At 33.8% G+C, this 27,893-nt stretch overlaps 1 protein-coding gene and 1 pseudogene across 2 annotated transcripts; both read right to left on the bottom strand.

The window, feature by feature from the left end:
* The window catches only part of LOC127899448 (geraniol 8-hydroxylase-like), a 61,102-nt pseudogene extending 37,080 nt beyond the window's left edge, over positions 1-24,022 (bottom strand).
* On the bottom strand, positions 21,218-23,705 carry LOC102630838 (geraniol 8-hydroxylase-like). 2 transcript variants are annotated; one of them, XM_052432996.1, is made up of 4 exons: positions 23,467-23,682; positions 23,075-23,275; positions 22,134-23,003; positions 21,221-22,031 (listed from the first exon to the last, which is right to left on the bottom strand). In XM_052432996.1, the coding sequence occupies exons 1-3, from the start codon at positions 23,536-23,538 to the stop codon at positions 22,410-22,412; spliced, it is 867 nt and encodes a 288-aa protein (XP_052288956.1). In that variant the 5' UTR covers positions 23,539-23,682; the 3' UTR covers positions 21,221-22,031; positions 22,134-22,409. The 2 variants fall into 2 exon arrangements, with proteins under 2 accessions (XP_052288955.1, XP_052288956.1); XM_052432995.1 differs by having other exon boundaries at positions 21,218-22,031; positions 23,075-23,705.
* Positions 24,023-27,893: the final 3,871 nt, after the last annotated feature.

The raw sequence follows: 27,893 nt of genomic DNA, 5'->3' as shown, positions 1-27,893 counted from the left end.
GTATCCCAAAAAGTGAATTTCAAAATATCCTTTCATTCTGCCATAACCAAGCTTGTGGAGGCCATTTCAGCGTTAAGAAAACAGTTACTAAAGTTTTATAATATGGTTTCTATTGGCCAACTCTATTTCGAGATGCTTACTCTTTTTGCTCTTCTATGATAAATGTCAACGAATGGGGAAGATTTCACAAAAAAATATGATGCCACTAAACCCAATTTTAGTGATTGAGATTTTTTATGTATGGGGTATCGACTTCATGGGACCCTTTCGCCCTTCTTTGGCCATCAATATATATTAGTTGCTATTGACTATTTATCGAAATGGGTAGAAGTATGTTGAACCAATGATCAAAAGGTGGTGATAAGATTTTTTAAAAGTAGCTTGTTTTCATGCTTTAGATTCCCTCAACCAATAATTAGTGATGGTAGTGCCCACTTTTACAACAAATCATTCAAATCACTTTTGACAAAGTATTCCATCACTCACAAATTGGTGACCCCATATCATCCGCAAACCAGTGGCCAAGTTGAGATCTCCAATCGAGAAATAAAACACATATTAGAAAAAACGGTATGGCGAGACAGAAAAGATTAGTCATTGAGACTTGATGATGCACTATGGGCATATAGAACGGCTTTCAAGACCTCAATTAGGATGTCACTGTTGGTTATTATTATAATCAAATGCTAATGATGCCAATGTGTAAGTGTACACAACAAGTAATAAAGTGATGAATATTCAAGATCATCTCCACAGGGATTGATGTTACTGGAAATGCTATAGCAATCACAATAGTGCAATCTACTTTAATTCCGAAATTAACAAATGTAAAGTTGGTTATATTGAAATTGACAATTGTGAGAGAATAAATTGAACAATGCAGTAATGAAATAAGTTAAATAAAATATGTCGAAGAATCAAATGAGAATAAGGTAGTTGAATGATCAAATTCTCTTTATGGGTTGACTGTTTTTCATCAAGTTAACACCAGTTGTTCCAGCAATTGCTACAGCACTGGATAAAATTATGTTGCATCCTCAGCTATCGCGTGTTGGAACCCTCACACCCTTAAGTATATTAGCAATGATCAGTTGCATTACCTATGGCATGGTATTATGAACCTTTATTCTTTTCACCCTACAAGGTGAGTACCTATGTCTAGGTTGTCACAAATCTTAACTTTAAGTATAGCCCTTATGGGATTTAAGATAAACTTAATCTAGGAAACTTAAATTAAGATCAAGTATTACTCTAATAATATCCACTAAGACATGCCCTTTTGCGGCTCTATCTTAACTTGAACTATTAAATGGGTGGCCAACCGAAATAACAGTTATAATAATAACTGCTAGAGTAAAACGCTACAGCAATGACATAGCAACTCATAAGAACAGTCAAGACCCCATTAGATTGTTTGTCACTCAAGTACAAGCAAATTTATTTCATATTCTGAAAGAAAAAAACAAACATCAACACATTGTTCACGAGATACATCAGATCAGTCAAAGAAAGAAGAAAGGTATAAGTTGAGAACGGCAGAAAGTGAATCCAAATAACTCTGCTGGATTTTTCAATACTGCTGCAACCGTTCCCTTGAATCCTGATCTTCTTTTTCTTTTTCTCTCTAATTTCCCCAATGATAATTCCTTGCCGCCGTTTTATGTGGTGTGCGTCTCCTTTTATAACTAAAAACTAAAGTAAACAAAAGCCTCAGGCGTGCATGAGTTAAATTAGGAAACTGTAGATCGCAATTCTGCAGCTAACCCGCGCTAAGTTTTCTCCCTTAGTGCTCCAGGATTGTTACAGCAATGGTTGCTCTAACAACGGCTATAACACTGCACTATTCCCGGTTGTGCTTAATTTCTTTTGTGGCCATATTCTTTCCTCCTCTTGCTAGTTTACTATCTCAGCATTCCTTCATGAATTATGAACTTCTGAAAACCTACAATTGTGCATTTGTTTTGAGCACAAATTACTTTAATTCAAGCAAAACTTATTAAGACTCAACTAAAATGGATGTTTATGCAAAATATAACCAAAATATAATAAAAACGTCTTATTTACTCTCTAAGTGATCTTGATTTAAGTCTAGAATTGCTGTAATAACTCTCATGTCATAGAGTTATCAGTCACCCTATAGGCTAGTGCTTGGAAAAGCTTGCCACCTACCTGTGGAACTCGAGCATCATGTGTATTGGCCCATCAAGAAATTCAAGTTTGACATGCAGCAAGCTAGCTCAGAAAGAAGACTACAGCTGGCAGAACTTGAAGAAATTTGCAATGATGCAAACGAAAAATGCCAAGATTTACAAGCAGCGAATGAAAGTTTTTCATGACAAGAAAATTTTGAGAAAATCTTTCACCCTAGGTCAGAAAGTACTTTTATTCAATTCTTGCTTGCACCTATTCCTAGGTAAATTACACTCTTGATAGTCTGGCCCCTTTATTGTTCACACTATTTTTCCACATTGAGCAATTGAAATTAAGGATCTAAAGAACGGTGTCACTTTTAAAGTTAATAGTCAAAGATTAAAGGCATATTTAGAGTACCAACCACATAGAGAGGACACCAAAATAAATTTGAGTGACCCACCAAATTTGAATTGAGATTTTTCTTTCTTTTTGGTGATTTAATTTTTTTTCTTTTCTCTCTTTTTATTATTCTTTTGCTAATTGAAATTATTTTTGCATAAGTGTGTTTGTTTAACTATTAAGTTTTCTCTTATCATTTTTAATCATACATGCCTCACCTAGACAGGTCCTGTTGGACCTTCTTACACAACTTCAACGTGTAAAATCTCATCTCATAGGCCATATACAATTTTGTAAAACACATAATATTTGAGATCTACAACCACCAGAGTTAGTATCCCATGTTGAGACTTTAGAAAGATAACTCAAAGAAATTAAGGGAGGTATCTACGACATCCACAGTAAGGACAACTTCTCCCCATAAATGCTCAAGATAAGAAGCAGAGATTATTTTGCAAGGAAGTACTTGGACAAGAGCGATGACATATAGTACCAAGTTTATATGGGAAATTTAGAAATTCAGTATCCTTGTATTCCATGGCATTATCAGTATGAAAAACTTAAAATAGATCGAGAAAATAGAGTTTTAATTGTTTGTGCAAATTCACAATAAATTCTAGCAAACTTAGATATATTTTTCATAAGAAATAGCCATGTAAAATAAGAATAGTCATCAATAAAATCACAAAATATCTAGATCCACCCACAATGGCATTTGGTGATGGTCCCCAAATATCAAAATGTATTATATCAAAAGGAGCATGAGCAACAAACTCAATATTATTAAAAGGTTAAGTGGTTTGTTTTGCTACTTGACAAGATAAACAATCAGCATGTTCATTGGTAACAGTAAAATAGGGTGCTTCTTTGAGCTTGTTAATCTTGAACAATCAACTAGAATGAATATGACATTAAGACCAAGTTCACACAATTAACCAATGGATAATAAATTTAAAGTCAATATTAGAATAAGAAAAGTATTTAATAAAGACAAATTAGGAATAAAGACATGGGCTATATGATTGATTAGTATTAAGAATCCATTAGCAGTGTGTATAATAGGAGAATTTAAGACAATAGATTTAGAAGTAAACATATAGTAGCGTCAGGAGTCATATGATTACAACATGCAGAAATAAAGTACCAAGATGAGTTACCTGATGAAATAGATGAGATAGAGATAGAAGTGTTACCGAATTTCTAGAGACATTGTTGGAGAAGGGATTCTAAGTCATTAAGAGTAATAAAGGTAGAAAGAGGAGACTGCTTAATATTTGCTTGAGCGGATGAACTAGCATTATCAGCTATAATAGAAAGCAGGTTATTCTTGAGAGGTGCATGCTTAAGGATAAATTGTTTGCCTTTATTTGGACAATCTTTTTCATAATGGCCTGCCCTAATTTTGTTGCAGGATGTACAATGCCTTGTTGGACAATTAAGTAAAATATGATTAGGTTCACAATAATACTTGCATATTTTCTTTAAGCTACAACTTAGTTCAGATTAATGAGTTGCCAAAGCAATTTCTATGGGAGGAAACTGTAAGCTAGCTCGGCGAGTTTCTTCTAAGATAAGTTGATCAATAATGTGATCAAGACTTGGGAATGGGGTCTGATGAAGCAAGGCTGCTCGAGTGGGCTCAAATTATTATGTAATGCCATGATAATTTGTATTAATTACTAACGATCCTAGTAGATTCAGAATTTTTCTACATCTGTAGGATCATTCTACTCAGGTTCAAAAAGGGCTAGTCAATCCCAAAGGAATTGGATACGAGAGTGAAAATCATCAATTGATTGACCGGGTTTTTGTCTGAGTTCATTTAGAGTTCGTAACAACAGATACTGATGTGAAAGATCTATGGTAGTATAACGGTGGGCAAGAAAGTCACAAAGCGATTTGGTTGTTCAAATCGACTAAATTGGAGTTGAATAGATAGTTGTGAGGTATTATAGAACCATGTGATTATTTGATGATTCCTGTTATCCCATTCCTCAAGACGATCAACAAATTTTTCAGCATCTTCATCTTCTTTCTGGACTGGTTGAACAATGGTTGCAATAATATAGTGGCATAATCTGCGACCTTAAATAAAATTACACATTGTTTGTGCCCAGAGAACATAATTATGTCCATCGAGTTTAAGATGAATAAGCTGTGAAACATTAAATTTTTCCATCCTAAAAAAAAAAAATCCATGCGATAAAGAAGACAATAAATAAAATCGAAATGGTCAACCAACCAAGGCAGTAGCCAATCTAATGCAAGTCCCAAAGCACAAAAGTACGAAGAATAAAATTCAACAAGATGCCCAAAATCAGCCAAGCAAAAGACTTGTGAATCATGGCCAACAACAAGATTAAGAGAGATGGTAGTCGAATGTTGTTGCACAAATCACAATGGCTGAATTTGGACTAAAAGAGACAAGACAGGGAAATTATGGCTAAATTACCTTTTAACTCTGATACCATGAAGGTGAATATAAAATATTATTACTGTATAATCTTCATTTTTATTTACACAAAGTATGAGCCTATATATAGGCTTTAAATAAAGCTAAATTAAAAAACAGAATAAATACAAATATGGCATAAATTGTGGGATATATATAATCATGATCTTGGAAATTAATGGAAACCAATTGATGAGTGATTCTTGCTTAGCAATTATCTTGATTTTGTGTGTATTGTGATGATTATTGATGAACATGTCTCTTTAATTTTTCAAAAGTCATGTTTTATTTTACAAAATTGCATACTAGCTTGTTTTGTTTTTAAATTAAAAAAATAGTGTTTTATTGCACAAAGATTGAATATTATGTGTTTTATATATCAAAAATGCATTTTAGTCATTATTACTTGGATATTTGCATAAAACATTTTTCCATGTATTTTATTTTTAGGGTTTTTTCTCGATTTAGGGTTTAAATGGATAAATGGTAGCCATTTATGATATTCATATATTCTGTAATCTTTAGGAACCATTTTGTAATTGTCCTATAAGTGCTTGAAGTTTTTCAGATTGATCATGAAACTTGTCAATATTTGTGCGTGTTTCACAAATCGGGCCAAATTTTCAGTGTAGTCCTTCTAACGTGATTATGCATCTAACTTGCAATTTTTGTGATTATACATGGATATAATCCTTAGTTATGATTTTATTTCTTGTATGTCTTAGTTATTATTGTTATATAAGGATTATATAACCTTGTTTGAGTTGTTTTATATTTATAGAAAATATAATTATTGCTTTTTACCCAAAGTACACTTTCCTACCCCTACAAGATCTGGGTTATCTCTCTATATAAGGGCTCTTATTTACCTTTCTTTTCTCATCCAACCAGTAGCCTCTCTCTCCAAAGCTTCTCTATTTTAGTTTTTTTTTTCAGCTGGGCATCATAGTTTCCACAGGGTCAAGTTCCATGAAGAAGAGATCAAAGATGCATGTTGAACAAGCAAAGGAAGTGGATGCTCTTGGTGATTCCAACGTGAAATCTGGTCTAGTTAATATGATGCATGCGACTTATGAAAAAGAGAAAGATGACAATCCATGGCCTATTATAGAAGCTACATCGAAATTACTCAACACATAAGGATGGTGGAATCATGCCGATTGCATCATCTCACGCAACAATCTTGTTGGATCTCATGAAGGCAATGCTGATTCAGTTGAAGAAAATCCTAGTGAAGCCAGTTTAGATGAACACATCCTAAAGTCTCCAATTCATCAAAACAGTAGCCACTCAATCTCTGGATATGTATTAGATTTAAAGATGGTTTTATGAAATGTCTAAATGCTTAACATTTAAAAGTATTCACCTCAAACTCAGTGGACAATCTAGAATTCACAAATTTATCCCAAACATTTTGAGGAATATGACTGTACTGAAAAGGTGGCCGCTTCAGCCTTTTACAATTGTGCTTGTGTGGCAAGATATACTTTGTGGTAAGCAAGTACTTGAAGTTTCTGAATGCACTACCAAGTGCTTGGAAAACTTGCTTCTTACTATTTGGATGAACAATAAAACGTTCCTAAGAAAAATACATAGCAAAATGATCAAATAGTTTAACATATACATTATTCAATTCTGATATATAAATATAAATAATCATTTTACCTTAATAAACTCCCACAAACGACTTTTTTAATCTGGAGTAACCTTTCTCCATTCTTGGTTAATATCCGGAACAGAAGTACGGCCCAACAGCCCAATAAAGCTTGCTAATTCAGTAGCTTCAGGGCCAACAAGTACACCAAGCCCATTGTACCTGACTACAAGCTTCCCGCCACTCATCCTCATTCTGCCAGAGTTTTTAGTTGGTCCTCTCACAGTGGAACTGCTCTTCGGAACATCATTTTCATCCTCTGAATTAGGAAACTCATCAGGAACCTCCTCATCCCTTGAATTATCTTCATCAGGAACCTCTTCATTACCCGAACAATCAATACTTTCCTCGTTAGAGAGTTCATCAGCAAGTCCTTTTCCTTTATCCATAAGGTTGCTCCTGCAATAAATGCACATTTAGTATTAGAACATTATATAACATATAAATAATGTCAAAAAAGGTAATTTAAAGTCAATACAAGGAAAATATAATAATAAAAGATAACGTAACACAAAACTATTATAAAACATATAAGCAGTAAATGCCATCAGCTTTTTCAAGCATCAATCCAAATGCCATGCTTGCCATCTCTTGCATATCTGTCTGCATCATTTAAATTTTCAATATTTGGTAACCCATTGGTCAGAGGGCTGTGTTCCATCATGATATCTATATCCTCAGCACTTGTCTTCTTTGGAACACATCTACGATGCATATGACTTACAACTGACCATCTTTTATCAAGTTGATCAGTGACATAAAAGACTTGTGTTGCTTGTGAAGCCAATATAAATGGGTCTGATTTATGACCCAAGTGATTTAAGTCCACTAAAGTGAAGTCAAATTCATCGATTTTAATACCCCTATTATTTTGAACCCAATCACACTTGAACAAAGGGATTCTAAACATATGGTAGTCAAGGTCCCATATTTCGTTAATAACTCCATAGTAAGACATGTCACCAAGAATAGGGTTTTTGTCCTTGGCACTTGCTACTTGTAAAGTTGTTGCAATAAGACTAACTCCACTATTTTGATGAACTCATTGTTCGTCTCCTTCCCGAGTATGGAAACGATACCCATTGATGTCATATCCTGGGTGTTTAACTACAAAAGGACGGGGTCCTTGAGATAACCACCTCAAGATGTTCGAGACATCTTCATCATCATCTATCATCTCATATACCTACATAATAATAATCGTAATTAATGAATTATTGTATAAACATGACAATAACTTTACTAAAAAGAATATATAATGGAGCATATATTATTAACCTTCTTATTAAGCCAAGTTGAAAAGGTACGGTTGTGCTCATTGCTCAACCATCTCTCATTCTTGGCTTTTTGTGAATGATGACCCTTTAGCCATTGAATGTGCTCACTACATATTTGACATTTACATATTAAGCTACTGTTCAAATTCTTTAAAAATAATTCAGTAAAGGAACAAATTAAAGGTTAAACATTAACAAACCTAATAAATGGCTAAACTTCTTCTGTGTTTTGCAAGACATATAGGTGCGCTTGATGAATTAAGGAATGATCAACATGCTCAAATTTTCCACCAGGCAAAAGCTTATCAATTGAAGAGGTTTCAACATGTCCAGGAGGAAGCCCAATTGTACGCATGTTTGAAACATATTCTGCACAAAATTCCAGAGCCTCTTCGGCAATATAACTCTCAGCTATGCATCCCTCAGGGTTATTACGGTTTCGAACATAAGCCTTTAGGCCTTTCATGTTCCTCTCAAATGGGTACATCCACCTTAAGTATACCGGCCCACATAGTCTAACTTCATTAACTAAATAGATGGTTAAATGGATCATTATGTCAAAAAAGGATGGCGGACAGCATTTTTCCAGCAAGCATAAGGTCAGCGCAATGTCTTCTTCCATTTGGTCAAGTTTGGTCACATCAACAACCATTGCACACAAGGAATTAAGAAAGAAGCACAATCTAATAATGGCATATTTAATATGATCTGGTAAGATAGACTTTAAAGCAATAGGTAAAAGTTGTTGCATGAGAACATGACAGTCATGAGACTTTAAACCTTGCAATTTTAAGTCTTTCATTAACACTAGGTTCTGAATGTTTGAAGAATAACCTACAGGAACCTTTATGCTTTTTAATACTTCACAAAACCTTTTCTTTTCTTCTTTGGTCAAGGTGTAACAAGCTGGAGGCAAAAAAGTACGATTATTTTCTTTAACATCAGGTGCCAATTTCTGCCTAATCTTTAAAACTTTTAGATCCCACCTCGACTTAATGCCATCTTTGGTCTTTCCCGGGATATTTAGTAATGTTCCGTAGATGCTTTCACAAACATTTTTTTCAATGTGCATAACATCTAACTGGTGACGAATAAGCAAGTACTTCCAATACTCTAACTTAAAGAATATTGATTTTTTCTTCCACCAAACACGATCGTCATCATCATCCTTTTTCTCGCCTCTATTTTTGCGCTTTTTATCTTTCACTTTACCCCATTTATTTTCAATACTCTCCACCTTTCGAAAAATGGCCTCACTATTCAATGGTTTCGGAGGAGGCTCTCTTTCATGTTTATTATTAAAAGGTTGCTTTTGAGTTCGAAAAGGATGATCATGAGGAAGCCAACGGCGATGGACAATATAAGTATTTTTTTTACTGTGTTTAAGTCTACATTTTGGCATATCTTCACCGCAATAAGGATAAGCATAATAACCCTTAACCGTACAACCCGCCAAATTCCCGTAAGCGGGAAAGTCATTTATAGTCCACAATAGTACAGCCCGTAAATTGAAGAACTCTTTTTTGTAGGCATTATAAGCTTCCACACCAACATCCCATAGAGTTTGCAAGTCCTCTATTAGTGGTGCCAAGTACACATCAATATCATTACTCGGCTGTTGTGGACCAGAAATTAATAAGGATAACATCATAAATTTTCGTTTCATACACAACCAGGGTGGAAGATTGTATGTTACAAGAAAAATGGGCCAGCAACTATACGTACTACTAAGAGAGCTATGAGGATTAATGCCATCAGCTGATAGGGCAAGACGCTGATTTCTAGGCTCTAAAGCAAAGGTAGGCCATTTTTCATCAACTAACTTCCATGCTGGTGAGTCAGCTGGATGTCGAAGCTTACCATCTATTTCCCTCTCATTTATATGCCAAGTCAAGTCTTTGGCAGTTTGTGAGGACTGAAACAAATGCCTAAATCTAGGTATAGGAGGGAAATACCATAACACTTTTGCAAGAACCCCCTTCCTATAAGTAGCAACACTACCATCTCTTTTCTTCCACCTAGATTCACCGCATGTAGGACAATTATAAAGGCTTTCATACTCCTTTCTATAGAGTATACAATCATTTGGACAAGCATGAATTTTGACATACTCTAACCCTAAAGCATTCATTGTCTTTTTGGCTTCATACATTGATACAGGCAAGTCATTATGAGGGCCATTATGAGTTTTTAGTCATGCCGTTTGGGTTGACAAATGCCCCCTCCACTTTTCAAGCCACAATGAATCAGATTTTTGCAGCTCATCTCCGGAAATTTGTGATTGTTTTTTTGTATGATATCTTGGTTTATAGCTCTTCCATGGCCGAGCATTTGTTTCACCTTGAGCAAGTATTATCTTGTTTAAATCATCATCAATTTTTTATTAAATTATCCAAGTGTTTGTTTTGCCCGGCCATTATTGAGTATCTAGGCCATATTGTTTCAACCTCGGGAGTACAAGCCGACCCCCAAAAGATTGATGCCATGCTTAACTTGCCAATGCCGCGTTCTATCAAACAGTTGAGGGGCTTTCTTGGTCTCACTGGATATTATAGGCGATTCATCCGCGGTTATGCTTCATTGGCAACCCACTCACTGATTTGTTGTGCAAGGATGCCTTTTAGTGGAATTTGACAGCCATGGATGCCTTTGCAGCTCTTAAACAAGCAATGGTGCAAGCTCCAGTCCTTAAGTTGCTGGATTTTACTTCTGATTTCGTCATTGAGACCGACGCTTCTAATGTGGTCATAGGAGCAGTACTTACACAACAGGGGCACCCGATTGCATATTTCAGCAAGAAGTTGGGTCCCAAATTGAGAGCCTTCTCCACTTACATCAAGGAGTTGCATGCAATTGTGGACGTTGTGTATAAGTGGCGGGAGTATTTGTTGGGTCGTTTCTTTGTTATTCGCACGGATCATAAGAGTATCAAAGAGCTCCTTCAACAAGTGATTCAAACACCAGACTAGCAGGTTTATCTTTGCAAATTATTGGGATTCCAATTTCGAATTGAGTACAGACCAGGCCGTACCAATAGCGCTGCTGATGCCCTCTCACGTGTCCATGAAATAGCCCTTGCGGATAACATCAATACCTTCCCTACGTGCCTCTCTTTCAACAGCCAACCTTCATTTGAATTGCTGCAGTCCTTACTTAATGAAAACACCACACTACCTGATTTAATATCACTTCACCAACAATTATTAAAGGGTGAACTTTCAGCTGACTTCTCAGTTCAAAACGGATTTCTTCTTCACCGTCAGCGTTATTACATCAGTCCTACCTCCTCTTTAAAGGCCATATTGTTGCAAGAGTTTCATTCTATGCCACTAGCAGGTCATGTGGGTGTCACTAGAACCTTAATCAGTTTGTCTTCAACATTCTATTGGCCCAAGATGCGACATGATGTGGAAAAATTTATTCGAGAGTGTTTAATATGCCAGCAAACTAAGTATTCAACTCAAGCCTCTGCTGGTCTTCTTCAACCATTGCCGATACCTAGTATGGTTTGGGATGAGGTCACCATGGACTTCATTACAGGTCTTCCGTTATCAAAAGGTTTCTCGGTCATATTGGTCGTTGTAGATCGTCTTACAAAATTCGCCCATTTTGGTCCGCTACCATGCCAATTTATTGCCCTCAAGACAGCAGAACTCTTTGTGGACATGGTCATTAAAATACATGGTTTTCCAAGTTCAATTATATACGATCGAGACCCGGTGTTCTTGAGCAATTTTTGGAAGCAATTATTCCTCTTAAGTGGCACAACTCTTCATCATAGCACGGCATACAACCCTCAAACGGATGGTCAAACGGAAGTGGTAAATCAAGGATTGGAGCAATATTTACGAGCTTTCACTTAAGACAAACCAAAGAAGTGGGTTTCCTTACTTAGCTGAGTAGAATTGAGCTATAATTCTCATTTCCACAGTGGCTTGAAGATGTCTCCTTATCATGCTTTATTTGGCCGATTGCCTCCAACCATTCCTCATTATGCTAAGGGCTCTACTTCAATCCAAGCTTTGGAAGACATTCTCCTGGAACTTAGTACTCTTTTCCACTCTTTAAAAGATAATTTGAATCAAGCACAACATCGAATGGCTCAGAAAGCTAATGCGCATCACTGTGAAGCTCACTTTGAAGTAGGGGATAAAGTGCTGGTTAAATTACATCCATATCGTCAGAACACTTTAGCTTCTCGCGGCTGTCAGAAGTTGGCCAAGCGCTACTATGGGCCATTTACTGTACTTGCTAGAGTGGATCCTGTAGCTTACAAATTGGAGTTGCCCAATACTTCCAAAATCCACTCGGTATTTCACATCTCTATTCTTAAACCTTATCATGGCAACGACACTGCTATTTCACATCCTTTACCAGAGTTGAGTGTGGATAACCATCCTCTTTTGCTACCAGTTGCCATTTGTGATACCCTTATAGTGTTACAATAGGGGAAGCCAATGCCTCAAGTGTTAGTTCAATGGACCGACAGTTCACCAGAGAATTCGACTTGGGAAAACTTTGATGCCTTTTGTAAGCTCTATCCAGCATTTCACCTTGAGGACAAGGTGTGTTTTTGAGATAGAGGGAATGATACAAATTTATATATCAAATTGGAGCCATCAGAGGGGGCACTAGCGAAAGAGCTCAACCGAGAACCCATAGTCAATCAGCCCATGGAGGAAGTTCACCATGAACCAGTGCAAGATAATCAACGGCCCAAACAAATAAAGAAACTTCCAGACTGGCTTAGAGACTACGTCGTTTAGGATGGCCCATAGAAGTATTGTGATTGGCTGAGTTTGTTTTGGATTCTTTTTTTTTGTTATTTTCTATCGCGTTGTCAATATTGGTTATTTTGGATTGTCTGTTATATATTGCTGGATTTTTCCTTTTGGGAGGCATGAAATGAATGGACCACTTTCCTTCTCTCTCTAACTTGTCTTTTCCTTCTTCTTTTCATTTACAATTTCAAAATTCTTTTCCTTGGAGCCAACACTCACTCGAAGTAGTGATAATTCTGATATTGCTCTCGGTTTTGTGAATTAAGAGCGTATCAGTAGGTCACTGCACCTAAAAGGTTAGTCTTTTGGATTGGATACCTAAAAATCTTATGCTAAGCCCCCCCAACAATTCCTTTTGAGATTGAACCATCCGTTAATGCTATTGGTTTAGAAAACATCATTAAGAATATCCTTCATATGCACCTAATTCAATTCGTGAATTCTATGCCCATTTGAATGAAAATATTGTGCATAAGACTGAGCCAGGTTTTTTCCATAAAATTCATGCAAAAGGGCATCCCTTGGATTTTCTCCTTCCTTAATCAAGTTCGTTTGGTTGCAAAGTGCCAATTCTAGTAACACGTGAACACCTTGGACATGTCTACTATTGCTACTCGACTTTTAAGAGGAAATTCTCCTTTGTCTAAAGACCTTTTGGTATTCAAGCTTAATTCTAAATATCAAGCTTTATATTAGATTGGGACACACAATTGGTATCTTACTGAAAATTATACCATAGTGAACCCTTTATTTGCTAAAGTCATATTTCTAATTGGAGGCGACATTCCTTTCAACTTGGCAAGTTAGCTTTTGATTTTACTGTAAAGAATGTAGATATATATTGGGAGAGAATGCACTACCATTCCTTCCTTGATTCATCACTTGTTTACATCTCAAGATTATAATTTAGTTGACGATGATGAAGGTTTTAATTCTTTTCCTAATTATATTAAACCAACCTATCCTATGTGGACACCCTTGGTGTTGTTGGTGATCAAGATGAACATACTTAAACTAAGAATGTTCTCCTAGATTTGGCCATTATCATTTTTTAGCTTCAAATCATTTGCTCCACTCTTCAGCATTTCGATGATCAAAAGGACACGATTTTGCATTTATTGGATTGAGCTAAATGCATTGAACACACTCTTAAATGACATTAGGCGTGGTCATTACTCTTGATGATTTCTTTACTTTATACCCCCTTTGTTAGTTAGTTTTGATTTTTGACTCGTTTAGCCTGCTATTTCAATTTTTTGTTTATGTTATATATCATGCTTTCGCACTTTTTGTCAAAAAAGGGAGGTTACATTTTTTATTTATTTTTATTGTTACATATTTTTTTCGTTTTCATTGCATCATGAAAGGGGGAGAGTAGTTCTTCATTTTGTTTACACTCTATTAAAAGGGAAGTTTATTTCTTTCTTTGATATGCATTACTGCTCTCTAAATGTACGAGATGGTTTATCTTAACGGGAGAGTTAATTTTCTCAATTGAATTATAGTCATGAGCATTTATTTATTAGAGGAGATTTGTATCTGGAACTAATGGTGACTTATGGTTTTTTTTTTATTAGTTCTTTGGACAATTGGTTAGTTTATGTTTTGGCTACAAGGATGTCAAAGGGAAAGATTGTTTTGGTTTCTATTATTGACATCATCGTATCAATAATATTGCAATTTATTTATTTCTTTTATTAGGGATTTGTTTCCTTTTATTTGAAATTTATCTAGTCTTAGGAATTAATTAAAATTAGATTATGTAGAATATTGAAGAATATTTTTAGAGGTATAAAAGAAGTAAATTGGCATGAAAGTAGGATTTCATATCAAAGATTTCCAAATAAATTAAGATGAATACTACATTACTAAGTATATCAAGTACTTATGGAATATTAGACTCTTAAGAAATTATAGTCTTGAATCAAGTATTTGCTAAATATTGGACTCTTAAAGAAGTATATTTTAATATTCCTCTACTAGGATTTTGGGTGAAATACTACTCCTACGTAAAGAGGAGTACTTCACACATTGAAAGAGTAAAGATGGTATGTCATATTTTATATTAGAGAAATACCCAATGCAGAGATCAAGATGAAACCTATTTGGCCGCATATGATGTTTCATATCTCTATGATGTTTTAGTCTTTTTCATTAAGTCTTCATCATATTAAGTCTTTCATTAGACATTCTAATATTTACTTTGGTCTCATTGAGATGAAGGACAGCAGCAAACACAATTAAACAAGGGTTTCTCACCAAGCAGGGTCAACTAAGTTAGTTACAATGAGTTGGTGGCAAGAGTAAGAGGATGTCTAAAATTATGTAAGAATCCAGCATATATTATAATCTTTTCATTACTCCAAACCACATAAAAATTTTCTGTGAGTTCTACTTCAACAATTTATTGTTTTTAGTCTATTTATGATGAATGAACAGTAAATGTGACAATTCATTGAATAGTTTTAATGAACAGTACTATAAACAGTATCCATGAACAGTAACTCGTATGAACAATATAACATGAAAATTTATCAATGAGCAATATTTTCAGGATTAATTAATTAGAGAAACTAATTTATCTATTGTTTTTATTTTTCCTATGCTTCTTAAAATAGATCTAAATTTTTTAAAGAAGAAGAAGGAGTATTTGATTGGATCTCGGGAAGGGTTTTCTTATGAGATGAGCCCTATTTTTTATTTTTTTAATATCATTCATACCTTTATGTCTTGAAAGACAAGACGAAGTATAAGATTAGTCTTGTATGCATGATGAAGTACAAGACAAAATTACAAACATGTTAAAATTTATTCAAATAAAGATAGATTTGTCTTCTTATACTAATGGAAAAAAAGACATGATTTTTTATACAAAGGGGTTATGTAAAAATGATCCTTCTATCCCAAATAACTCAGAAAAGAAAAAAAAATAAAGTTTAGGATCAAAGGACAAAACATAACTCCTTATTGCGGTAAAACATAACTCCTATATATATAATTATTCTCTAGCGAAAATATCCTCACTTAACTAAAATAAGGATGCCATAGATTTTAATATACTAAACAAAAAAAGATAGTTTATTATATATTGGTACAAAACAATATAAAGAAAGGGAGTTTAGACTCTTGGCGAAATAGAGAGAGAAAATAGCAGACGAAATGAAGAAAAAGAAGAATGTTGATGGGGAGGAGAGATAATAAAGAAAAATAAATGTTATAGCATCAATGGGTTGAAATTAATGTATCACATCATCTAATTCATTAGATATCAGCCATTGATTTTGTTTTAATCAAAATTTATTTGTGTGTTAGTTACTAAAAAAAAATTAGAACTATGGGCAAAAGTGCATACCAATGCATGGTGGTCAATCAAATAAAACTACTTAAAAAAGGATCAACCATACTCTTGGGGACATATATATTAAAATATACAAGAGTTTTCATATATAAATATTTCTTGTCATTTACCTCATCCTATCCTACCCTCAAAATTTTTAATTGATTTCCTTGTATTTTTAAACAATTAACCCTTTTGTTAGTTACTTCTGCAATAGAAGTCCAACCATATGAGCTATCCTATTATCTTGATGTAAGACAAAATTACAATTTAATTATCTTAGAAAGCACTCTTATTTTGCTAGAGTCACATTTGGATTATTATTTAATTCGTTATTTTTTTGTTGAGTATGATTTTTTCATCTATTTGAGTTAACATACAAAATCTGACTCAAAATTTTACAAGAACGTTGATGAGGAGAAGACAATTAGATAAAGAAGAACAAATGTTAAAGTATCAATTTGTTAAAATTAATGTGTCATGTAATCTAATTCATTAGATTTCAGCCATTTATTTATTTTTTAAGCTAAATTTATGTTTTTTTTATTTTTTTTAAAAAAAGTAGAGTGGTGGACAAAAGCATTGATCAATTCTTTAGCTCTCATCTTTGATATGGCAAGTAAAATTGAAAATCATTTAAACTATTGAGGACATATATATTAAAATATGTAAGTGTTCTTATTTATAAGTATCCTTGTCATTTGCCTCATCCTATGCACCCTCAATTTTTTTAATATATTCCCTTGGATTCTTAAACCCTTCACCCCTTAGTTAATTCTACTATAAAAGTCTAACCATGTAAGATACTCTCTCGCTTTGATATAGGACATATATATATAAATAGAATTTAATTATCTTAGATTGCATTTGTTCTTTTGTTAGTCATCTTTAAATTATTATTTAATTCGTTATCTTTTTGTTGAGTTAGCTTACAAAATTTAACTCAAAATTTTATAAGAAAGTTTATGACGGGGAGAGAGGATACAAAAATGAATATTATAACATCAATGTGTTGAAATTAATGTATCATGCAATCGATTAGAACTTAGCCATTAATTTTGTTATAATCTAAGTATAAGTGATGAAAGAGTTTGTGTCCTTCAGCTTCCAAGTAATTATCATGTGAGATTCCACAACCCAGCTATACTAGTTAGTCTTACCTTTTCTTCTTAGTGCTACATTATTAAATTCTTATTTAGTGGTACATAGTCCGGGATGAATTGACTAATATATAGGCGCTTCATTCAATATGCAGAGCGTTATGAAATGATAGTATAAATTCAAGATAAAAGATGTGCAATTTAATTTAATTCTATAAGATTTTGTGATTACCAATCTGAAGAAACTGACTTATATTCTGAAAAAGTTGTTTGACCTGGGTCATGTTATTGATGCCCGCTTTCATATTTCAGGGTGGCTATGGCCTATGGGCCAAAAGCTGAGTGGCCTTGCTCGGCTCAACCTACAGAAAACAAGGTTATGCTCTTTGGCAAACAGAGTTGATGCTTATCTGACTTCTTATGCATAATTTTATAAATTTTATAGATAATTAACTAAGTGCTAATCCATGATCTAAAATTATATTTTAGGGTGAGATCTTTGCAATGCGATGCAGTTTAATGCCAGCATTTGCCAGAAAATGTTTTCACTTTGTTATTGCTGGTAATGGCCAAAAAATTATTTTTGAACCGCTAATTTTCTGCTTTTAGTACTATGTGATTTTGTGTACATTTTACACAAAGATCGCGATCCAAAAAGAGTTTTCTTTTGATTTTATGACTGTAAGTAGCGTAGAAATCTCTTCATTTATGGTGTATTTATTTATTGGGAATGGGAATGGGAATGGGAATTAAGGAATGAGAATGAATAATATGTTTACTTGCTTAAATGAGACGTGGAATGAGAATCAAAGTGACAAGTTCCACCTAAAATTGGGAATGATTACTATAGTTTCCATTCCTATGGGGAGAGGTGGAAATGAGAATCCTATTCCCTAAAGTGACCATATTACCCCACTTAAATCTTAAAATTATGATGATGATGATGAAAAATTCATAGTTGATGATGATGATAATAATACTAATTAAAAGGAATTTAGATCTATCGCAAATAGATGTAGGCAACTAAAAAAAACCTGAAATTAACAACTTAATTAATTTTTCAGAAATACTATTCATAGTTATTTTTCAGAAATACTATTCATAGTTATTGTTCATAATTATTATTCATAGTTATTGTTCACAATTACTGTTTATGGTTACTGTTCATCCATATAAAAAATATTAATTTTTCAAAACACAATAAATTGTAGAAAATAAATGATACGGAGATTTTTACGTGGTTCAGATTAATCAATCCTACATCCATGAGGCCACGGCTAGATGAAAAGTAATTCACTAAGTTGAGATGTTACAACCTATGGATTTACCAAACTTAAGATTCTCACTTACAGTTTATCACCATATAGTTTACTCAACCTTAAACTGAATCTGTTTTTCTTAAATAATTGATATCCCTCTTGATCCATGATCCTCAAGGCACTTCGCAAAGTGATCAATAGGAATTCTTCAATTCTTCAATGTCTAGTAATCCAAGATCTATATAGACTCTCCACATAGATGAAAAAAAAGATAAGAAAATAAATCAACACAACATTATGCGCCAAATCTAGATTCTCTAAGGAAGAGGCCGACCTTTACTTCTCTACTTTATGCTTTGTGTTGTGTGTCTTCAATTGTGAAATACCTCTCTTTATATAAGCACTAGGGTTTTACAAAAATAGCAAGTCTTAAAAGACTTGGATTTTTTTCCAAATAAGAGTTTTTTTCCTCTTATAATTCCTATGAATTTGAATATGAATAAATCTTATCTTCTTACCTTACTTGTCTCCCAAGAAATATCTAGATCATTTAATAAACTTCTTGCTCTAAATAGATCTTATGCACCAATTATAGAATCTCATCATTAATAGACTTGTTAAATTAGACATCTAATTAAATTAAGAAACAAATATTTCAAATAAATTGGAATCTCACTAAATTAGGGAATTAATAAATTAATCCCTATTACAAGATATGCAATAAATAAAATTCTAATTTAACTAGACTTGCCATAAGATGCCAACTCTATAAATAATGGACTTAACAGTAATTATAAATTATTATTATTATTATTATAAATAATGACAATAATTAACTAAGGGCGGCTTAGTAATTTGTAACAATCTATTCTCATTTCGAGATAAAGTAAACATATCAATAGCAATACGGTTCATTCCAATTTCAATTCCCACAAGTAAAATAAACAATTTATTTTAATTCTCATTTTTCATTTTAATTTTAGCTTGTTTCAATTACTAATTATTAAACACACCATTAGAAAATTAATTGTAAAATGGAAACTTTCCAGCTCCATGTGAAGCTCCTCTTTTGTTTTACACATCAGTTTCTAACACACTGTGAGAACATATGTTTGTGATGGCTTGGCTGCAGAGGTCGCTCAACTTGCAATGTTTGGCTCATGTTATATTAATCAACTTGCTGCAATGTTATAGTTACGTTTCAAAATCTTAAATAATTGTTATTCTCAATATTTTATCAAGATTTGCAGGTAGATTTTGTGATTCTTTTGTTTTCAAGTAGGTGTTCTAATTTCATGATTATCGAGTTTCAAATCGTAATATGAAAAATATGAATAATCTTCTGGTCTACAGTTAGAGAAGCACTTATGTGGATGGCCCTACCAATCACAACTTGCCATACGGGCAGGTCTGCTGGGTCCCACTCTGAATCTAATGATTTTTTTTTTAATATTAAAGTTGGTGATTTCAATTCAAGGAACCACCTGACCTACCCAAACGATTGGCTTAGGAATAAACTCACTTATAGTGAGATGGTGAGCTCGATCCATGTAAGTTTCTTTCTTACAGTTAATGATCTGATTGGCACTTATCAAAAACACCTCGACACTTAGGTCAGTGTTTGATTTATTAAAAAAAAATTAGGGAAATAGAATAAAAGATATATTTGAGCAATTTTTGAAAAGAGTTAGATGTCAGTTTGGAAAAGATGTGAGTTTTTCGTTGAAGCTAATGGATTGCACTTTGTGTCTCTCTTTCATACGACGAAGAATCTTTAAGAGAGAGAAGTCTGCAATGGATAATGTTAGGAATTTTAAGTTCTCACCTATGATTTTTTCAAAGAATATATTAAACAAGTCGTAAACTAAATAAAATAAAGCTGTAGAACAACACTAGTCACACATCTCAAATTTTACGTGACAACTTCTCTATTAGAGAAGAAAAATACAACAGCCAACGATGACTCGATAAAATTTATACATATGAAAAATTGTTACTGACCGTTTATATATTTTACGTATGCTTTAAAATCAAAATATTTCACCATAAAATAATATTAAACAATCTCAAAAATACTTTCTTTAAGTATTTGCATTGAACCACTCCATGTTTTGTGTGTAGGGGTGGCAAAACCCAAGGTTGGGCCCGGGTGTGGCAATATCCGGATTCGGTTTGGACATTTTTTTAGATGCTTAGACCAGACTTTTTTATTAGGGTTAAAAAGCCTGGATTTTATTTTTTTATAGTATTATTTATGCATATTTTTTAATTTAATTTTATAATTTTTAGATTTTACTTTAATGAAAGTGGGCATAAAAAAATAAATTATAAATGTTTAAAATTTTAAATATGTGTAATAAATGGACCCAATAAATATAATAATTTAAAATAATTTATTTTATAATTTATTTTTTACAAAATTCGGGTTCTAAACTAGACCCTAAACTTATCAAGCGAAGCCCGAAACTTACCCAACTTCATCCCCTTACAGGGTACTACGCGGTTCACATCACCCGTTCTAATCCAAATCCGGCCGAATGTAGATTTTTGACATCCCTATTTATACTCAGCTTCGTTTGCCAATTTCATATAACAAAGCTGACATTTTGACAATAACATTTCCATGTATCCTCTGCCAAGTTTGCTTTCATGGCTGAACAATTCATAGACTTTGGTGCTCACAAAATCATTCAATGCGAAGGAAGCTTCAGTTATTTCACAAAATCATTTTGTGGACAGAATGTGTTTTTGTGGCTAAAACAAGCATCTACTAATGAAAAACAAGCTTTGGCCTAAAAAAATCATTAGTCGCGAAATTTTTTCGTTGCCTATAATTTGTGTAGGTAAACATCATTTCATTAGTCGCGAAACATTGTGTAGGTAAACAAAACGTTTTTCATAACAATGTTTCTTCGCTTATATAATTTAAAAAAAAATCGTAACAAAAAACATCATTTCCTTGGTTATTCAAAGTTCTACACATTATTTGCTTACAATATCGATTCACTCAAAAAAGTGGATTTAGGTTATCAATTGGATAGTTGCTAATAAATAATAAGAACAATAGATAAACTGTTTGGGAGAGATACTGTTTGGGATAAATATGTCGACGAGACCAGGAATGACGAGCAGATATCTGATGGCAGAGTTCTGCGAACCGGTGTGTTCCGTAAAAGCCTGGTGCGCGGAGGAACAGGAGCAGAAATATCCTGCTCGTCCACGATGTTGTCATCCGCGAGGCCAATTCCCTATAAAAGGTATACGGCCATTCCGGCTAGAGGTCGATAGGCGAGGAGACCCGGTCGACGGCAGTTGGCAAGACATGCTCTCCAGCCCGAGAATCTAGGCACGACATCCACGCTTTCCCCTGAGCCGTGGCGTAACACGCAAGATCTCACAGAACCACGACAGCCACGCTTTCCCCTGAACCGTGGCGTAACACGCAAGGTCTCACAGAACCACGACAGCCACGCTTTCCCCTGAACCGTGGCGTAACACGCAAGATCTCACAGAACCACGACAGCCACGCTTTCCCCTGAACCATGGCGTAACACGCAAGATCCCCCGTTTGCCCATAACGCAGCAGTCAGAGCCCCAGACCGTCTCGAAAAAAACGGAAAACTGGGATTAAGAGGAAGCCTATAAAAAGGTAGCCAACGAAGGTAAAAGGGTTAGCATTTTTGAGATAAAAGAAAAAAACCACGAAAAAGCCATAAGACTTGTGGCAAGCGTTCCCCGAACCTTGATATCTGACTTGAGCGTCGGAGGGTTTGCGCCGGGAGAACAACCGGCGTACTCTGACTTGTCTGTGTGTGCAGGGATATCTGGAGAAGAAGCATTACTAGGAGACCTCCTGGTCGTGGGGAAGTTGATCGAGCAGAGATCCTGGTCGTAGAACGAGGAGAACCGGAATCTCGCATCAACATAAACAACAACGATGAATACATAGCAACAACAAAGTGCTTTATTAGCTACAACTAAACGCACTCCACCGGCACAAAAAACTATGGTATGGGACTAAATGGCAATGGTGACGGCACGAAGGGGTTTAGCCTTCTGTATGGTGAGGCCAAATTTTTCTTTCATGTCCATGCTCTCATCTTCAAGCTTCCAATCAAAAGAATTAATAAGTGAACCCAACATTAGATATAACATTCTGATTGCCAATGGCAAACCAGGACAAATTCGCCGCCCAGCTCCGAAGGGAATTAGTTCAAAATTCTGGCCTTTGAAATCAACATCTGACCCCAAGAATCTTTCAGGCTTAAAAGAGTGAGGGTTGTCCCATATGTTTTCATCTCTGCCAATAGCCCATACATTGACAAAAACTTGTGCACCTTTTGGCACAGTGACGCTTGCAATTTCAACGCCTTCTGAAGCTTTACGGGGGATTAATAAGGGAACAGCGGGGTGCAACCTAAAAGTTTCTTTCACAACTGCTTGTAGATAAGGCAACCGAGCGATGTCAGATTCGTCAATTGGGCTGCCTTTGCCAACAGTTTGTTTTAGCTCCAATTTTGCTTTCGATAAAACCTTAGGGTTGTGGAGTAATTCTGCCATTGCCCATTCCAATGTAATTGAAGTTGTGTCATTCCCCGCAATAAACAAATCCTGTTATATGAATTCTGTTAATTAACTCGTAATTTTGTACGAGAAATTAATAAAAAAAATAGAAATATTACCGCAAGCAAGTGCTTGATATGTTTTGTGTCAAACTCTACACTCTTTTCTTGGATAATATTGAGAAGAGTATCTAACGTATCTTTAGATTCAGTGCTAATACTACAACCATGTTCTTGTCTTTGCTTCAATCGTTGATCAATCAAGCGATCCAACACTTCGAACATCTTGCCAGAATAAAGTGTATTGCGCCGCCTTATGCCCTGCAGGTCAAGCATTTTTAGTAGAGGAAAATGGTCGGACAAGTTAGGCTTTCCTACTTCTTCCATGATACCCCAAACTGTATCCTTAAACTCTCGCTCATTGGGATCAACCAAATCCATAGAAAAAATTGTGTTGGATAACAAATTAAGTGAAGTATTAAAAGCAGTTTGGCCAAAATCTATTGTTTTACCCGCACTGCAATTTTCTTCAACATAAGCAAGAAGGTCTTTGATTTTCTTGCGTCGGAGGTCTTGATTGGCATCGAGTTTCTGATTAGTGAAAATATGCATGTTGCATATTTTTCGAAGACTTCTTCACAGTGGTGAGACTGGCAGCCAGACTAAACTGAATTCATGGTGCAGGTATGGCTGGGACAAGATTGATTCAGGGACCTTTCGATCACAGAATAATGAATCATGTTCTTTAAGGATAGCTTTGGCCATGCTTGGAGAAGAAATCACTACTGTGGTCACCTGGCCAAGTCTTAGACTCATTATGGGGCCATGAATTTTGGCAAGTTTGGCCAGTGACTTGTGAGGCTTGCCACCCAGTTCCAGGAGGTTTCCGATCACCGGATAAGGCCTCGGTCCTGGTGGAAGCCCTTTGCGTTTTCCACTGGAAATGAAACTTAAAGCCATCACCCAAACCAATGTGAACACGAGCCACAGTATGCAGCTGATTAACAAATCCATCTTTGAATTGAAGTTTGTATTTTGATTTCTCTTTATTTGAAGCTCTCATTAACACCGTCCCCTTCACCTTCTTTAATAGTAGCTGGGTTCTGACAGTTATTAATTGGAGTTGGTCCAATGAAAAATGAGATTTGAATTGGAGTTGGTCCCAGTCTCCACCTAATTAATTTCCGACAAATAATTACACGCCGTCCACGAAACTGCCGACGGATGTGGAAAAATCAAATAAGGGTAATACCGAAATTTTATGAGTCAATTAACAGAAATTTAGTGAAATATTATTTTTTCATAGTTAAAAATTACAAAGTACTATTTTTCATAATTAACAATGTAAAAATGTATTAGACCTCAATAACTATTGCTGTCGTTTAAATTAAATAATTTTGACATTTTAATCTTTATCATTTCATTGGTGCAAGTGTGCAACGGAGATGGCATAGTATTATCCTATAATAAGGTAAAAAAATTTGTTTTATGCAGATAAATTTTACATGGATTCAAATGGCCCTTTTTTTTTTACTTATAAAATACCTTAAACATATTTTAATTTCAGTAATTTATCTGTTTTATGTGTGCTGATATTTAACCTTGACATAAAAAAAATTGTCAAATATTTATGTTAGAATAAAATTATGTAAAAAATTTACTTCAACACATAGTGTTAAATCCTCAATAAATTATTTAACTGTAACACCTTCAAAACTACTCTTACCAACATATTTTTTTCCACAATGAAAAAGATTAATTATTTTTTTCTTTTACAGAATTGGTTATTTATGACAAATATTTATGATCAAAATTTTAAAATAATTCACACTTATTGATATGAAAAAATTTTATAGTTTACTTACATAAAACAATTAAATTTTCAATATGATTTTTTTCAAATGATTTGTTTGCCTTTTAGTTTAGTCTTCATTTCAATAAGATGAGGACTTCCTTATTAGAAGGGACTCTCTATACATAAATTTGTATTTATATATTGACAATTATATTCTTTAAATATATTTTCAAATAACTTGTAATACAAAATATACAAAAGTAAATTTCTAGAGAGTATACTCTCATTTTTTCAAAGTGAGGATATCACTAAATTATATATATATATATATATATTTTTTTTCTTTTCTGTGTTTGTGTGTGTGTTTGTCCGAAGACTTCTCTAGTTCCCGTCTCATTCTTTATCTCACCATGTCTATTAACATTTTTTTCCTTTGCCAGATGCTGGCAGAGAAAACTAACCATCCGATTTCAATTGAAAGGCAATTTCTTTTGGTTTTTATTCGCACACGTGTTTGAGGAAAATCAACCAAATCATTTAGGTCATGTTTGGTTTGAAGAAAAGGGAGGAGAGGAAAAGAGTGGAATGGAGAGGAAAGGAGAAGAGTAGTGAAATTAGATTTTATTGTTTGGTTTGATATAAAATTTGATAAGGAAATGAATTATAATTTTTTTCTTCAAACCAATTTATCCTTTATCTTAAATATTAAATTATTTATATTAGTAATAATATATATATATATATATATAAAATAAAATGGTGGTCCAGTGGCCGGCGACGGAGGTCCGGCAACCTTCCGGCTAAGACAACGGTGGTCCAGCGACCTTCCGGCAAGATCCGGCGGTGATCCGGCGACCTTCCGTAAATGTCCGACGGTGGTCTGGCGACATCCAACGGTGGTCCGGTGACTTTCCGGTGGAGGTCCATTTATAATATTAAATCAATAAAATAAAACTATAAATAATAATTATTAATGACATTAAATAAGTTAAAAAATCGAAGGGTAATTTTGGAAACTTTAGTTTGTAATATAAGAGGAATTTCAATTCTTCACTACTTAGTATGGAATTCAAATTCTACATTATGATGGATATTAAATTCTAATGAAAATTAAATTCTTATACATTTTATCAAACCAAACAATGGAAATAAAAAGAGAATTTAAATTATTTTTCTGTTCTATATTCTCTCCTCCCAACCAAACATCATCTTAATGTAAAACCTAATTGTTTTAAACGTGGAACTCAAAAGTATGAACTCGGCTTAATTACAGAGATTGTAGAAGAAAACCCTTTGGATTAAAAAATTTCAATTCAAAGGAATTTTCTTTTGGTTTGATTCGCACACGTGCTTGAGGAAAATCAACCAAATCATTTAATGTAAAACCTAATTGTTTTGAACGTGGAACTCAAAAGTATGAACTTGACTTAATTACAGAGATTGTAGAAGAAAACCCTTTGGATTAAAAAATTTTAGAGAAGAATTTGTCTTTGAGGGAAAATGTTCGTGTGCGTGTTTAAAAAAAAAAATTCCGAAGCAAAACAAGAAGTTATTTAGGATATAACGCAAAACTCTACTAAAGAATACTTAAAAAAATATTACTGATTTTATTATTTGTGGTTATTTCAAAGATGAAGGTTACATACTTCAACAATCAATTGGATGTTTTATTATATTATTTTTCCCTCTTTTCACTGTATCTTAACTTGCTTTGTGCAATAGTGCAAGTAAGAAAAATTGAAAAGGTTTGAGGGGAAGGAGAGAGAGGACTTCTCTACTTAACTTTCAGCCATTCAAAAGAGAGAGGAAAAGTTAGATATGGGAGTTCAGATTCTTGTAAAAATAAAGAGAGAAAACAATGGAGGAAATGAAGAAAATATTGACGAGGAGGAGAGAGAATAGAGAAAAATAAGTGTTATAGCATCAATGGGTTGAAACCAATGTATCATATCACCTAATCCATTAACTTTAAGCCATTATTTTTTTTTAATCTAAATTTATTTGTGAATTAGTTACTCATATAGAGAGAGAGAGAGAGAGAGGTTGAAAGTGCAAGTCAATTTTTTAATCCCTATCTCTCAAGATTCAAACTATTGGTGATGACCAATCAAATAAAACTACTTAAAAATCATTCAATGAGACCATTAAGAGCATATATATTAAAATATGCAAGAGTGTCCATATATAAATATTTCTTACCATTTACCTCATCTTATCCCACTCTCAAAATTTTTAATGTATTTCCTTGTACTTTTACACCCTTTTCCTTTTTTAATTACTTTCACAGTAAAAGGCCAACCACATAAGTTATCCTATTGCCTTAATGTAAGATAAAATTACAATTTAATTATCTTAGAAAGCACACTTTATTTTGTTAGAGTCATATTTAGATTATTATTTAATTCATTATTTTCTTGTTGAGTATGATTATGTTCACCTATTTGGGTTAACTTGGAAAATTTAATGCAAAATCTTAAAAGAGCATTATGAGAAGGAGAGAGGATAAAGAAAAACAAATGTTGCAGCATCAATTTGCTAAAATTAATGTGTCGTATCATTTAGTTCATTAGATCTCAACCATTTATTTTTTTAATTTAAATTTATGTTTGAAAAAGGAAAAATTCTATGATGCCGTAATTAAAATCACGGCATCAATACCGTAATTATTATGGACCATTAGATTAGATCAACGATTCATAATTATTATAATATAATAAAAAAATTTAATTAAATTATATTTAACCGGTTACAAACCGATTAAATACTGTTTTAAAAAATAAAATTTTTGCGGGTATAAATTAAAAAAAAAAAAAGGATTTGCACGTTTTCTTATACACGTTTTCTTCATCCTACAAAACAATTCCCTGAACAAACTTCAAGACATAAAAAATAAACATTATTCAAATCTTTCTTTCATTTCTTTTATACTGCATCTTCTTCGTCCTTTCTTCTTTTCATCATCTTCTTTGACCATTTCTTCTTCCACTTCTTTCCTTCTTCTTCGGTAAACTCCTTTTTTTTTCCTTCATCTTCTTAAATCACCATACGTTTGATTATTCAGATCAATGTAATTAAACACGTATGAAATTACTTTAAAAATAAGAATTGCAGTATTTTCATGTAGCAAAACAATTCCCTGAACAA

The sequence above is a fragment of the Citrus sinensis genome, chromosome 8 (genome assembly GCF_022201045.2).
Source record: "Citrus sinensis cultivar Valencia sweet orange chromosome 8, DVS_A1.0, whole genome shotgun sequence".
NCBI lineage: Eukaryota > Viridiplantae > Streptophyta > Magnoliopsida > Sapindales > Rutaceae > Citrus > Citrus sinensis.
This window is presented reverse-complemented; position numbering and strand designations above follow the sequence as displayed.